The 13,574-nt window shown below is 38.3% G+C and overlaps 1 protein-coding gene across 2 annotated transcripts; it reads right to left on the bottom strand.

The window, feature by feature from the left end:
* Positions 1-1,423: 1,423 nt before the first annotated feature.
* LOC108670452 (glucose dehydrogenase [FAD, quinone]) lies at positions 1,424-13,574 on the bottom strand. 2 transcript variants are annotated; one of them, XM_018157929.2, is made up of 15 exons: positions 13,257-13,574; positions 12,871-13,028; positions 12,279-12,487; positions 11,916-12,105; positions 11,636-11,770; positions 11,193-11,314; positions 10,453-10,509; positions 9,107-9,220; positions 7,202-7,358; positions 6,935-7,095; positions 6,315-6,492; positions 5,251-5,324; positions 4,579-4,730; positions 2,569-2,630; positions 1,424-2,144 (listed from the first exon to the last, which is right to left on the bottom strand). In XM_018157929.2, exons 2-15 carry the CDS (start codon positions 12,995-12,997, stop codon positions 2,065-2,067), a joined length of 1,818 nt encoding a protein of 605 aa, XP_018013418.1. In that variant the 5' UTR covers positions 12,998-13,028; positions 13,257-13,574; the 3' UTR covers positions 1,424-2,064. The 2 variants fall into 2 exon arrangements, with proteins under 2 accessions (XP_018013418.1, XP_018013416.1); XM_018157927.2 differs by lacking the exon at positions 13,257-13,574 and having other exon boundaries at positions 12,871-13,244.

Below are 13,574 nucleotides of genomic sequence, written 5' to 3' on the forward strand. Positions count from 1 at the left end.
AGAAATTACACTTCGTCATTTCTTGTCAACCACATATCGTACTTCCAGAACCACATATCCTACTTCCAGAAGTTCAGAACCACATATCCAGAAACACTAGCACAAACCAGACACTTATCAGCGCGGCTCCAAAGGTACACGTAACTCGTTCTACCCCGCATCTTACGATTGGTAAGACTAACTTATAACTAATGCAAGTTAATTGCATTAATTTACATACATCCACACGGGCGTAAGCATCAGTAAACATTAAGATAGATTAGAGAACACGGTAAAATCTGCTATTCCTCAAACTGCATCAGACGGAAAGCGGAGCGAATGCGACTACCCTAGCCTCCGAGAATGCAGCCTTGTATTTCAATTTAATGTAATTCCGAATTAATCCTACAGCTTTTCATAAAATGCAGCAGCATCAAGAGCAAAAGCAGTATTCTTTATGAAAATATCCTTCCTAATTAGCATATTTCTATGTATTATGTCACATTTTTANCAGAAAATACGATTCAGTTATGTTGTCGAGAAATTATGTTTCTGATCTCTTCGTTTCAAACGATGATTTGTCAATAATTTGAAAATAATTGGCCAAAAAATATAGATTTTATTTGCTGCACTGAAATATATATTTAAGTAAAAAATATATGTATTCTAATCAATAAATATATTGAACTTGACTGTATAAAAAACTCGGTTATCTACTTTGTAGCCTCTGTTCATCTGATTTTGGTAGATTGTTGTGACTGTTCCATTAGAAATTGTTTCATTGTTTATTCGGTTATTTCTCGATCGTGATTGATTGCTCCAAGATTGTATCAATTTACAGTATGAAAGAGCGTATGTCTGAAGCCTTATTGCACGGTTACAATAACCCTTTCTTCTTTATTTCTGATTCTGCGCGCAGCGGTAGCACTATTTCAATTTACCCGACCCTCTGAAAATGAACTGCTGCACAGATCTCCCAAATATTTTAATAAATATTTTTCAACTATTATATGTATATTTTAGGTATCTTTCATGATATTTGATGCCATTCGCTATAGAGATATCAAGCATTCCAAATGAATTTAAAGCAATTTTCATATATCATTTATTAAATTTATGCACGTATTTTCCATTTACGTAATAATTTCAAAGTGTGGGCCAATCATTTTCCACATATTCTCCCAGTGAACTCCACGCACTTTCCCCACATTCATTTCCTTCAAAAACTTCCCTCGCATTTCCCAATGCATTTTTTTCGCAGCTAAACTGAAATTCACTTTTGTTATGCGAAACAAGCCATGTCGAGTGTAATGTTTCTATTCGTTCAGGTTCAAACAGACGGGTTTATTGATTCATTAACGGTAACTTCCAATTGGGTGTTTGGGTCATTAGGCTTGGTCCAAGTTCCAAGTTTATTAAAGTAGAACAGCAGAACAGAGGAGGGAAGTTCTCCTACAAATGAACACGCATTTCATTAAATTAATTAAACACTAATAACTAGATAAGTACACAATATTCTAAACATATTCTCACAGTTATTCTATTACAAATCAGAGAACCTAGACGCTTACCAAGAGTAAGAACACAAGCGGCTGTCTTCAGTAAGGATCAACGAATGACCAAACCGTACGACAAGTCCTTCGAATACTTTGGTTGATGTTGCCAGAACATCTGCTTCAAAATTCTTAAAACTAAACTTCATTACATCGAAAAATTGGCTAATTAAGCAACTTATTTAAAATTGTGCTATCCTCGAAGGAAGTATCAATAAAATCAGTCAGAGATTTATAGGGGACAGAAAAAAACTATTTTTCTTCAATCATTTAAATGGGAAGATATCGACACGGTGGATCGCCATTTAATTAAAGACGTTATCAAATGAAGTGCTCAGCTATGGTGCGCTACATGGAAGATATTCATGCTAAGAGTTATGCATATATATAACTCTTATTTTATATCTATGCATATATGTATATAAGATATGTTCCTGTAGCCCCAGCCCTCGTAGCCCCAGTCCCCGTAGTCCCAGTCCCCGTAGCCTCAGTCCCCGTAGCCCCAGTCCTCGTAGCCTCAGTCCCCGTAGCCTCAGTCCCCGTAGCTCCAGTCCTCTTTGATGAGAGAAGCGCCCTTCTCTCCGATCATCATGGTGGGAGCGGCGAGGTTTGCTGTGGGTGCAGGCAAAATTCATATGAATATTACTTTTTGCTTTGAAGAAGTTCTTGCTTCATTTAGAGCGACCATCAAGTCTACTTGTATGCAAGAGTTCCAATGCATTTAGAACAACCATCAAGTCTACTTGTATGCAAGAGTTCTGAATGCATTTAGAACAACCATCAAGTCTACTTGTATGGAAGAGTTCTAAATGCATTTAGAATGATCATCAAGTGAACTTGTATGCAGAATTTCTTGCTGCAATTAGTTTTGCGGTTGCATCTATGATCATTTACGTAGGACAATGTCAGCATGCTACTAGTAGATAAAACTCATTTTGTTTTGAAAAATAATGAATTTCAGAATAAACGTTACTGCTCTACACTCAATGATGTTGCTCGTTTCTTTAAACAAGGCACAATAAATGCTTGTACTCACTGCCTGTAATGAGAGGCATGATGGACGCATCGATGACACGAAGACCAGCCACGCCCCGCACTCTGATTTGGACAATTAATTGGAATTAGTGCTCGGGTATTAGTTAAGATTATTTTTGGTTGGTCTGGTATGCTTTTAATATGTATATAGCCCAGAAGCTATTATTATTTTATACTAAATTACTCTAACAAATGAAGCCGGACTGATTGGGCGACTTAGCAGTTCTGCCGTTCTTCATGCCTAAATCGTTATAAGTGATGCGAGCACCGTAATGAGTGTTTAATTGGTACTACGCACGCAATAACTGAAAGCAATTTTCTTTTAAAAGGTCATGGTGATTAATAATGGAAAGTTTACGGTCTTGATTATGATTGGAAGTTTGTCTCTTAAGTCCCCAAGTATGCTAATGCATACAGGCGCTGAAGGACTCGCGTATATGCGACGCTCTCGTTGGCCGTAAGACTGTCACTTCAGAGGCAAAATATGATGATCAGCACGACATCGCGGAAGTGTGACCTAACATATTATTTGCTTATCTTTGTTTGATGCCATGAGACGTTGATTGCGCGGCTCTTTCGCATATTTGACAGGAAATGTGTATTTACCCAAAATATCAATTTTGAACGTGATTTTTTCGACTCCCTATTGCTTTAGATACTGGAAGATAATGCTAAAAATAATGCTACCCGAATGCTAGTTACAGAAAGAATGTTTGTAATCTTTTGATCGGCTAGGAAAGTTGCGAAAAATAATGCTGGCGTTAACCAATATTTTCATTGGTTAGAGTAATGAGTTGATTAGCAAGCAAGAATATTATTGTAGAGATGATTTGGATTTAATATTAGTATTTTGCTAGAGTTTAGTTTCGATATACAGTCTTCCTCTTACAGCGTCATCAGGTTGCGGGCTCCGACAGAGCGTCAAGTTGAGTGCTTTGGAATGCTAGTCGCTGATTTCGATGCGAATTCTTATTTCCCTTGTATAGAATTCTACTGTAGTTTACCTTTTATAGGAAACCCAGAATAAGAATTCGCAACAACCTGTTGAGATTTGATGGTATGGGGGAATTTGACGATATTGCTTCGCTAACATATCGTCCACAGTAACATTTGGCAGTAACATTTGGCCGACATAACATTTCATTTGGCCGACATTTGGCAGTAACATTTGGCCGACATAACATTTGGCCGACATTTGGCATATTTGGCACAGTATAAAGGACAAAAAATTAGAACGAATTTGTGCTCGTTTATCGGTCATTATGTGTTCGAAATAAGTAGTAATTATTAGCCTTTTACTGGCTGACCGGGCGAACATGGTCTATAATGAAAGTTCGTAAATTTTAACGAGGAACCGGGTCTTAATTTCCGCAACATAGACCGTAGTCAGACCGCAGTAAGCTATAGAAACAGTAGCATGCATGCTGGAGCCTGTTCTTTCTCTCAACTCCCTCTTTACATTCGTTATTGTGAAGAATATTGTTTGTTAAAGCAACTTTTTTTTCATGTTAACTTTCTAGTAATGATTTAGTTTCCTTGATTTTATGATACCATAGAGATGAATAATTCAAAGGAGGACGAGTATTTTTTAAATACTATCCACCGAAGACCAGTTCCTGACCATATGTAGGTACATCCTATGAACACCAGGGAACATACTGCGTTTAGTAAACACAATATGCGTATCGGGCGGTCATGAGATGGAAATAGTGATGCACGACATGAGACTGCAGATGCGCGATAGTTACGGACTGGCTAGCCGGGACTCAGCGTCGATGACGAATGTCCTGCCCTGTCTCTTATACACATCTAACTTCCAATTGGGTGTTTGGGTCATTAGGCTTGGTCCNGCGTCCGAAACATATACTAAGGATAGCGTCCGAAACATATACTAAGGATAGCGTCCGAAACATATACTAAGGATAGCGTCCGAAACATATACTAAGGATAGCGTCCGAAACATATACTAAGGATAGCGTCCGAAACATATACTAAGGATATAAGGACTCACTTTAGCCTCGGCGAGACGACGCCATCAGGGTCAGATGAGGGGGCCATCTTGCATGTGCTGCTGGGGTGGGCACCAGACCCCGCCATGTGGCGGATGTAGCAGCGCCAGTAGTCGTCGGAGTCGTGCGCTAAATGCTTGCACCCTAGAACTTTCTGCAGAGAAAATGCCATTGAAAAACAGTGCCTATAGTGATGTAAAATCGGCGCCATTACTTTCTATATGCCGATATCTTATGTTGGATCATGTGCTGGATCATGCGTTGACTGTGAGGATCGCTCATTTTGAGGGACGTTCATTAGTGATCACTCACAGCTATATACGCATTCCTCAACAGATTCAATTTGGTGTAGGATGAATTTATATCACTTGTTTGCTTAAATCGCAAATTAACTAAGAATTTAAAAGCAAAGAAAAGTCCACAAAAATTCATATCTTTATAGAAAACGTGGGAGGACGTAGGATATCTTGGCATTAGCGTTCTTGATAGAATAATGCCCTAACGATCGAAATGGGTTTCAACTTTATTAAACTCCTTGTATTAAATTTTTTATCCCAACACAATTAAAGTGGATCAATTTTATTGATGATCCTAGAAATAAATAATAAAAGCTTGTATTTAAAGCCTGATGTCTCAACTTATATTACTTGCACTAACAGCATATTTATTCTCACCTGATCAAAAAATTTAGCGCCCAAGCCCTCCCTCAGTGCCGTAGTGTTGCCGAGGACCATCACGTATCGAATGGCTGACACGAAGCATTTATAATTATTATTTAATTAACATCTTTGAATAACTTAAAATCTCTACTTTTTAATACCTGCTATCTAGATCATGAAAGGCAAGCCTTATGAAGAAAGATTAAAGATCGTGAAGCTTCCAAGCCTTATGTAGTTAATTGTACAGGGGTGGAGGTGGGGGACCTATATAGGGTGTAATTTGGAGCTTTTGAATAACCGGTGCTGCCTTGCTATGGCGCCTGGGGGGAATGTGAGTTAATTGAAGAGTTGGGGATCATATGTTTTGATGGTGGACCAAGTTTTGCGTGCTTCTTGGTGAAGGACTGTATTTTTTTAAGAATTTCTAATTTTTCGTGTAGTGTTTAGGAGGATTTGAAGTCAGAGGATGTGGTCGTCCAAAAAGTGAAAAATTGCGTATGGAAAAGGGTGTTCCAGGAAAAGTTGGAAAATTTGTATTTTGTCACAAGTCGGCGAGAAACTCAGCTTTATGCAATGCACCTCTATGCCCAAGGAATACAACACACGTCGACATTATGAAACATCGCATCGAGAAGAGTATGATGGACAGTCCGGCAAACTGTGCGAGGAAAAAGTCAGTCACTTGCTAGCATCTTTCAGCAATAAGGAAACTGCTTTGCACGAGTGAACACAGCAAGCGAAGATTTTGTGAAAACAAGCTTTGTTGTTAGCGAGATGATAGCAAAGGCATCACAAACAATCACTGAAGGCCAGGTTGTAGAAGAGTGTAAACTACACTAATTACAATTAAAAATCATACAAACATTATTTTAACAGTTAAATTTTAATAACATTTTCTTTCCGTGGTGCGGCCCGCTGACTGCCGTTACTTTGCACTGCGATCCTCATTAAAATGAGTTTGAGACCCTGTCTTAAAGTTTGGAAGCTTGCGTAATCAAAGCAGAAAAAACCGCGACGAACTATTGCCAACAACTAACATTTTACAAAACGACCATTATTATTGTCTCCTCAATCCTCACATTTCAGGAGGCTATCCACGTCGGCAGAATTGCTTAAAAAGTTGGGATCGATCACCGGAGGGTCCAGAGGATTTTTGGAGCGCAGCGTGACAGAGCCGCGACTTGCTGGCCGCATCACTCCCATGAATATCATGAACCCTCTTCTTCCTCCTTGCTTCTTCACATAGTCTCGAATTAACTGGGAAACATTGTAGCAAGAGAAGTTATCGTGAGGGAGCAGAAATGACTCGTGTCAACTCACAATTTTGCTAGTGCTACAGGATTCATCCCTCAACAAGATCCAAACTACTGATCATTACATAAGATTCTAAGTTAATAAATCATTTGAACAGTGTATTGTAATCCTATCGAATGTGTTGTCTGCATCTTCAGCCTCATGAATAGTAAAATATCTTTAATTTCTGCCGCTTATTTATCTAGTCACATTTGCTGTTGTTGCAGAATTTTGTGAGTGAGCGAAGAGTTGATCTATTTCGTTTAGAAATTATTTAATTAATTCATCAAATTCGGTTAAAAATTTCGAATGTCAGGTCTAGGTTTTTTGTAGAATAACAGATTTTACTATGCTAAAAATCTTTCACAAGGATACTTGCAGCTAAATATAATGACTTCGAACTCACCTCATCAGTATACCCGTAATTAGGTGCGACCACTAGACCGAAATCTGCTCCCAACGTCACGGACAGGAACCGATATTGCACATCTTGTACACTTGGATCAGGATCCACACCCAAATTAACCATATAAATGCCAACAAATCCCATTGGCACGCTCAGTGGACCTGGAAGCAAGAAGGTTGTAAAGGAGTGCTAACATCTCCAGTCAAGAAATATCTGCGAAACTATTTTTCTTGTAACATTTTTTATAAATGATCACTCTTCGCTCACCGTTCCTTTTGGTGCGGTAGGCTCTGCGTGCCTCAGGAGTGAGTATCAGCTGCACAGCGTTGCCTGAGTTCTTCGTGATGAACCAAGTTAGTCCTGGCAAAGCCACGTGATCCTGCAGATTTTGCCCCACTCCTTTCAGATCGACAATAGGATGAATCTGAAACACATTTTCTACTTGTTGACATAACATAAATAATTAATTAACAATTTCTACTTGTTGACATAAATGTGTTTACATAACACAAATAGCGACATCTAACGACTATTATACTCTTAAACATTTTACAAATGCACGTGACAACTATATACAAAAATAAGGGATAAAGATGCCGTTAGAAATAATCACTCACGAAGTAGTTGAAATGGAGAAACTACGTCGTTTTTCACTAGGTTTGCACATCAGTCATTTCAGGCACAATAACTGCCTACTAACTACAGTCGCTGAGACGCAAGTCACAAGCAGTACAAAGTGCATGAGTCAAAGTCATGTATTGTAATAGAAACGAAGTCTCTCATAAACAAAATTGAATAAGGAAATTCTTGTTCTTTTTTCAGATTAAGGTGAAATTCTCTATACTATAACTAAAACTCAGTAGGTACAATATTACACAGTTTTTATCGCGATAATATACGAGTTACAGGCCTCGCATCGAGGATACGAGTGACAGGTAACTTGCTTAACGGATCGTAACCGAAGAGAGATATGTCGCGACGAAACTAAAAAAAAAATAGATAAAAATTAGAAACACATCTCCCTTGCAATCCAATAGGATACCACATGAATATTCGTTTGAATTCGCCAATAAATTTCAAGTTGTGTAGTTAGCTTCTTCTGCAATATTATTACGTAATTATCTAGAAAATAATACGGATATAGAAAAAATTTTAACGTCGTCTACGTCGTATATCTACGTCGTCTATGAAAAATAACCCATCTACGCAGTACACAGATTATAGTGGTTTAGTAAAGTTATAATGTTCAGGTTATGAAGAAACTATTTGTACAAATTCCAAGTCTACTTCCACTAGCAGGTTTCCGATGTCGATACATTATAAGGCATACGTATACGGAACCAAATGTTAATAAGCAATCAGTACGTATATTGCAACACATTTAAATGCGCAAATAAAAATATAATGGTATATCTAGTTTGTGGCTCGGGCTGTCAAAGACACAATATATCAAGGTGAATTAAGATCATTGAATTTACACCATCAAATTCCAATACATAATTATATGCAAAATTATTATTCCACTGACACCTCGAGCTCCATGCAGGTATTGACAGAAATTAAGTATTTGGTGTACAAGCGCATCAATGTTTCCTGTAAAACATAAGATAACATTAGTGTCTTGATACACAAACAAGCTTCTGCAAATTCGGATACTATATAGGGCTCTAAATCGTGCAATCAAATTGCGATGTTAAAATCTATAACAATATTATTGAATCATTTTGGCATAATAACGTTTTGTCTTTTAAAAAAAACTACTCTAATAGAGAGGATAGTTTTAATTACAGATTGTTAATTTTGATGCCATATTTATACAATAGAGCTCTACATTTCAAATAGAATCCAAACAAGATTAGTGTGATAAATTATCTTCCTGGCCTCGATTTACATCAGCTCGTATAACGTAGCTGGGCATCACTAATTATGACGATGTAAGACTTTGGCATATGACGATGCGTATGACTTTACGTTTGACTATGCTTATGACAATGCGCAGTACTATGCATATGACTATGCTTATGACATTACAATGCGTATAATTAGGCTCATGACGATGCGCATGACGTTGTGAATGATCATGAACATGACGATGCGTATGACAATGCTTAAGATGATGTCTATGACGATGAGCATGACGATGCGCATGATGCAATGCTAGTAAAAACTCACCCCATGTGTTCGAAGTTGTTGCTTTGGACCGATGCCTGAGAGCAGGAGCAGCTTGGGGGAGTCGATGGCCCCAGCACTCAGGATGACTTCCTTCCTGGCGAAGGCTCTCCTCATCTGGTGGTGGAGACCAGCATTGTGGTGAACTGAATGAGATGCGATGCACAGTCGTACAGTCACCAACCACGTACGTTATTGTACGAACTTCGTTATGGGCTTGACTAACTATTTCGTTCAACGATCGTTCTTCACCACGCGCGATCGATTTCAGAGGCCAAAATATTCAATTCAATTAAGAGGCTCAACTAAAACTGCGGTAAAAGTAAGACTAAAGTTCTTCAATAGATTTTCTGACTGGTGTAACAAAAATGGAGTTTTTTCCATGTGCTCAATATGTCCCTACTTTTATCCACATCCAAGACCAATCAGCATAATAGTATTTGCAGTTTTCATCTGGATAACATACAATCACATTTCCGATTACTCAAACTAATCACAAATCGATAACTCGTCTGAATTATTTGGGACGCTTGACGTTGCAACATTGCGCGCTTATAAAATCTCTTCCTCAATAAATTTGCACACTGACCGATCGCATGAATTCCAGGAGGACCAAAAGTCCTATAAAAATCAATGCCTAATTAAGACGACCACTGCTATATGATAGCAGCCTGTGTTGCTCTGCCTAATATTGAACTATTTCGGCTCAGTATTTGCAGTTTTCATCATCAAGAGTGAGATATTTACTAATAAATTTGTTAGTGAAAGAAAACCGCATTTGTACATATGTGTCATTATATTATTTAGTGATTAACGTCTGAACCACCCAGGCAACGTCAAAGTGACCGCTGTACGTTAAATCGAGCATTTAGTACAATAACTGCAGTATTATAAAAATTCAAAGCATATAATACAATTGCTGTTTATTGCTGTACACCATTAATAAATGTGATTATTTAAAGTAATTATCCTTCCCTCCAGTAATATTGTTGATTACTGCTACCTCACAATACCCTTTTGGTTTCTACGTATTTTATTAATGACTACGACTTGATAACTTTCACCACGACCTTCAGTCGTGCCTTCAGCCGTGCTGGATATTCAGATTTGCTCGCCAATGGCGCACACACACAGTAGACTCTCTATCGTGGCCAGGGCATGGTAGTTGTTCCCCACAACAATGCCACATACCGAAATTCAATAAATCATTTATAAGATCGCCCATTAATTTGGTTCGAATAGCAACTCACGAGAGCTTCTAGTTTCATAATATGAGTCATTGTTCATGACCTTGCACATGGAAAATTATGGGTGACTTCATTCCAAAAATGAAAATGTAAATGACAAACCTTGCCGTCGCGAATGTACTCCACGCCAATAGCCCGAAGATTGCGATCGATGATGACCTGGAAATGGTAGATTTTTAGTCACAATAGCGGCGATTGTTCTTCCGATCAACATTAACGTAAAGAATAAACTGATTCGTATGAAAGGATGGAAGAAAAATAATCAAAACTCAAGCTCCAGCGATATTTCTCATTTTCATTTCTTCAAACAAAAATATCTAATGTACTGAGAGTTAAAATTGTTTGTATCCTATGTGCACTCTAGAATGCAGCACCGAGTGACTGCATAAGAATGATTCTAATTATGCATTCGATATATGATTTAATTCGAAATATGATGAGCTTGCCACGAACTATGATGAGCTTTACCTTGAATTATGATAAGCTTTATCATGAACCATGATGAGCTTTGCCACGAATCATGATGAGTTTTACTTTTAATTATGATGATCTCTATCATGAATCATGCTGAGCTTTACCATGAATTATGATGAACTTTATCATGAACCATGGTGAGCTTCACCCCTAATTATGATGAGTTCTATTATGAACCATGGTGAGTTTTACTTCGAATTATGAAAAGTTTTATATTGAACTATGGTGAGCTTTACCATGAATAATGATGAGCTTTACCTTAAATTATGATAAACTTCATCATGAACCATAGTGAGCTTTGCCATGAATTATGATGAGCTTTACCTCTAATTGTAATTATCTCTATCATGAACCATGGTGAGCTCTACCTTGGTGACGAGACTGCCGGCCTGCAGTCGCAGGTTGCTGCGGTGCAGGTTAGGTTTGAGGTAAGCGTCAGAAGCTGACTGGCGCTCACCATTATTTGTTGTCAAGTCGGGGGCGTTGTAACCTGCGAAATTCATCACTTTAATGATGTGCTAATAACTACACTTTCATGCTTAGTTGCACCATCATCGAGTCGTTAAAATCATGAGTTGATGTTCACGAACGATCAAGTGTACAGATGGACCTAGTTTCGCTTCTGCCGTTCCGACTGGTGAGTGTCGATACTATAGCTTCTGCTATGATCCTGAGATGAAAAAATTAATCTTTCGTTTCCACCTCCATCAGGATGACGAAAAATTGATCGGACTTTTTGTATACGATTCCGATCTTCAAAGAGTTGTGATTATTGTACGCCGGTAGATTCATAGGCCGGATCATGACTCACCAACATGCTTCTCTGAGTTGAAGTCGACCTCTTCGAGTCCAAGTTCTTTTCCAGCCGCCTTGAAATATTTTGTAAACGGTGAGTCCCACCTCATGCTCTCCACGGACAGTGGTCCAGTTTGACTGTGATATTTAGCTGCGAAAAATGATGTCATTCTGTGAGATCAATAATGGTGATTAAAATTACTTTTCCAATTTGTTCATTTCCGAAAATTTAAATATATGTACAACTTATTGCATATCCTATGGCCATTTCATTCAAATTCGAAAACGCAACTCACCGTATTTCTTCGCATGTTTTCCTTTGTAATTTTCCATTTTCATGTAGAGTGGCATAATGGAGTCGTAGTCCCAACCCGTGTTGCCCATCTCAGCCCAAGTGTCGAAATCCTTCCTGTTGCCTCTTATGAAGATCATGTAATTTATGGCACTGGTGCCTCCAATTACTTTCCCTCTGGGAAAAAAGGATTCCTGTTGAATAAATTTGAATCAGCACTTTGTAACACGCGTGAAAGTTTAATTGGCATAAAAGGCTATTTTTTGTGAAGTTTAAGAGAATTGAAGCTTAAATCAGCTTTCAGTGGCAATCCCTATGCCACTCATACAGATCATTGCAACGTACGAACGAGCAACAAAAAATTTACTTGATTTCTGAAGTTGAGTAGTGCATGTCTCTGTGGAGCAATTATATAGTTATAGTTGTATTCGCTGTCTGCTCCAATGGCATAAGCTGCAAATGCTGGCACTTTGCTCTCCGGGGGCGGCTGCCCCCCAGCCTCCAGCACCAGCACCTCCCAGTTCGGGTTCTCGGAGAGTCGCGAGGCCACGACGCTACCGGCGCTGCCGCTACCAACTGTCGGCGTCAATAATTAGTAAAAATGCAGGTCATGTCCTTGAAAAAAAAAAGAAAATTTCACAGCTCGAAGTTTATTTTATGCGGAAAGTCTCAGTTAAGAAGTATCACTAATTAACTAGGTAAAAATTTACTAGGTAAGAAGATTAACAGCAAGTGAGACTCCTAATTTTTTAATCACATTCGTGGTAATTCATTTTCTTACACTTACACTATCATCATACGATAGGTATAAGTCATAAAGTCATAAGTCATCATACGAGTTTGTCTAGTGTGATTATGAAACTGTGTTCGAGCAGAAAACTATTTGACGATTTTACACAATAAATTTTATATTAATCTTCGTAAATGATGTATCGCAAATCATGTCTCGTCCCACTCACCCACGATAAAGTCGACGACTTGGTCCTGCTCTAGGGTGACGGTGCGGTATGCCGTCATGGTGATGAGCGAGCTCGCTAGAGCAGTCAAGGCCCCCAGTACGAGTGGGTTGATGAGATGTTGTAGCATTGTGATGCCGCAGCGAATAGCTTCGGAGAAACTGAATAATTCATTCCATTTGTAGACTCGCACGAGAAGTGACTTATTTATCAAAGAAAAACAACATTCGATTTAGAAATTACATCTCTATTTAACGATCTGTCATAGACACTCTGAAAATTTATCTCATTTTTAAGTATAATAGTTTACATTAGTTAATAACGTCCCGACGATTCCAAATATGCCAAATAAATAAAACGTAAAGCTTTCAACTTATTTATTCACAAACCTTCTTCAAAGCTTGCAGCAGTTCGAGTGCACTAAACGTCAGGAATGGACGCGCCTTTCCGTCTACACTTAGTATTTACAAGGAACATTCCCAGATGACTCGAACTTTATTAATTGGAAAGATTGACTTATTGACTAACTAAATATCACTAAACTTCCACTTGAACAGAACTACCACTGACAGACACGATTAAGTCTTCAGCAACGGTGGTTCGAAGAACTCGCATTGAAAACAAACACTGCATATAAAAATGTTACGAGTATTAATATTGTTCAATCATATAATGTTTCATAACTTTCGAAAACTTTCGGCGAGTTG

This window comes from Hyalella azteca, unplaced genomic scaffold (genome assembly GCF_000764305.2).
Source record: "Hyalella azteca isolate HAZT.00-mixed unplaced genomic scaffold, Hazt_2.0.2 contig11441, whole genome shotgun sequence".
NCBI classification, from domain to species: Eukaryota; Metazoa; Arthropoda; class Malacostraca; order Amphipoda; family Hyalellidae; genus Hyalella; species Hyalella azteca.

What these genes read in the sequence shown, in the direction of transcription:
- LOC108670452 (XM_018157929.2), bottom strand. Translation starts at nt 12,997, where the DNA reads ATGCTACAACATCTCATCAACCCACTCGTACTGGGGGCCTTGACTGCT. An exon ending in CAACTCAGAGAAGCATGTTG is followed by an intron (nt 11,315 to 11,635) that starts GTGAGTCATGAT and finishes TGAATTTCGCAG; the next exon opens with GTTACAACGCCCCCGACTTG. An exon ending in CTACCGCACCAAAAGGAACG is followed by an intron (nt 7,096 to 7,201) that starts GTGAGCGAAGAG and finishes TCTTGCTTCCAG; the next exon opens with GTCCACTGAGCGTGCCAATG.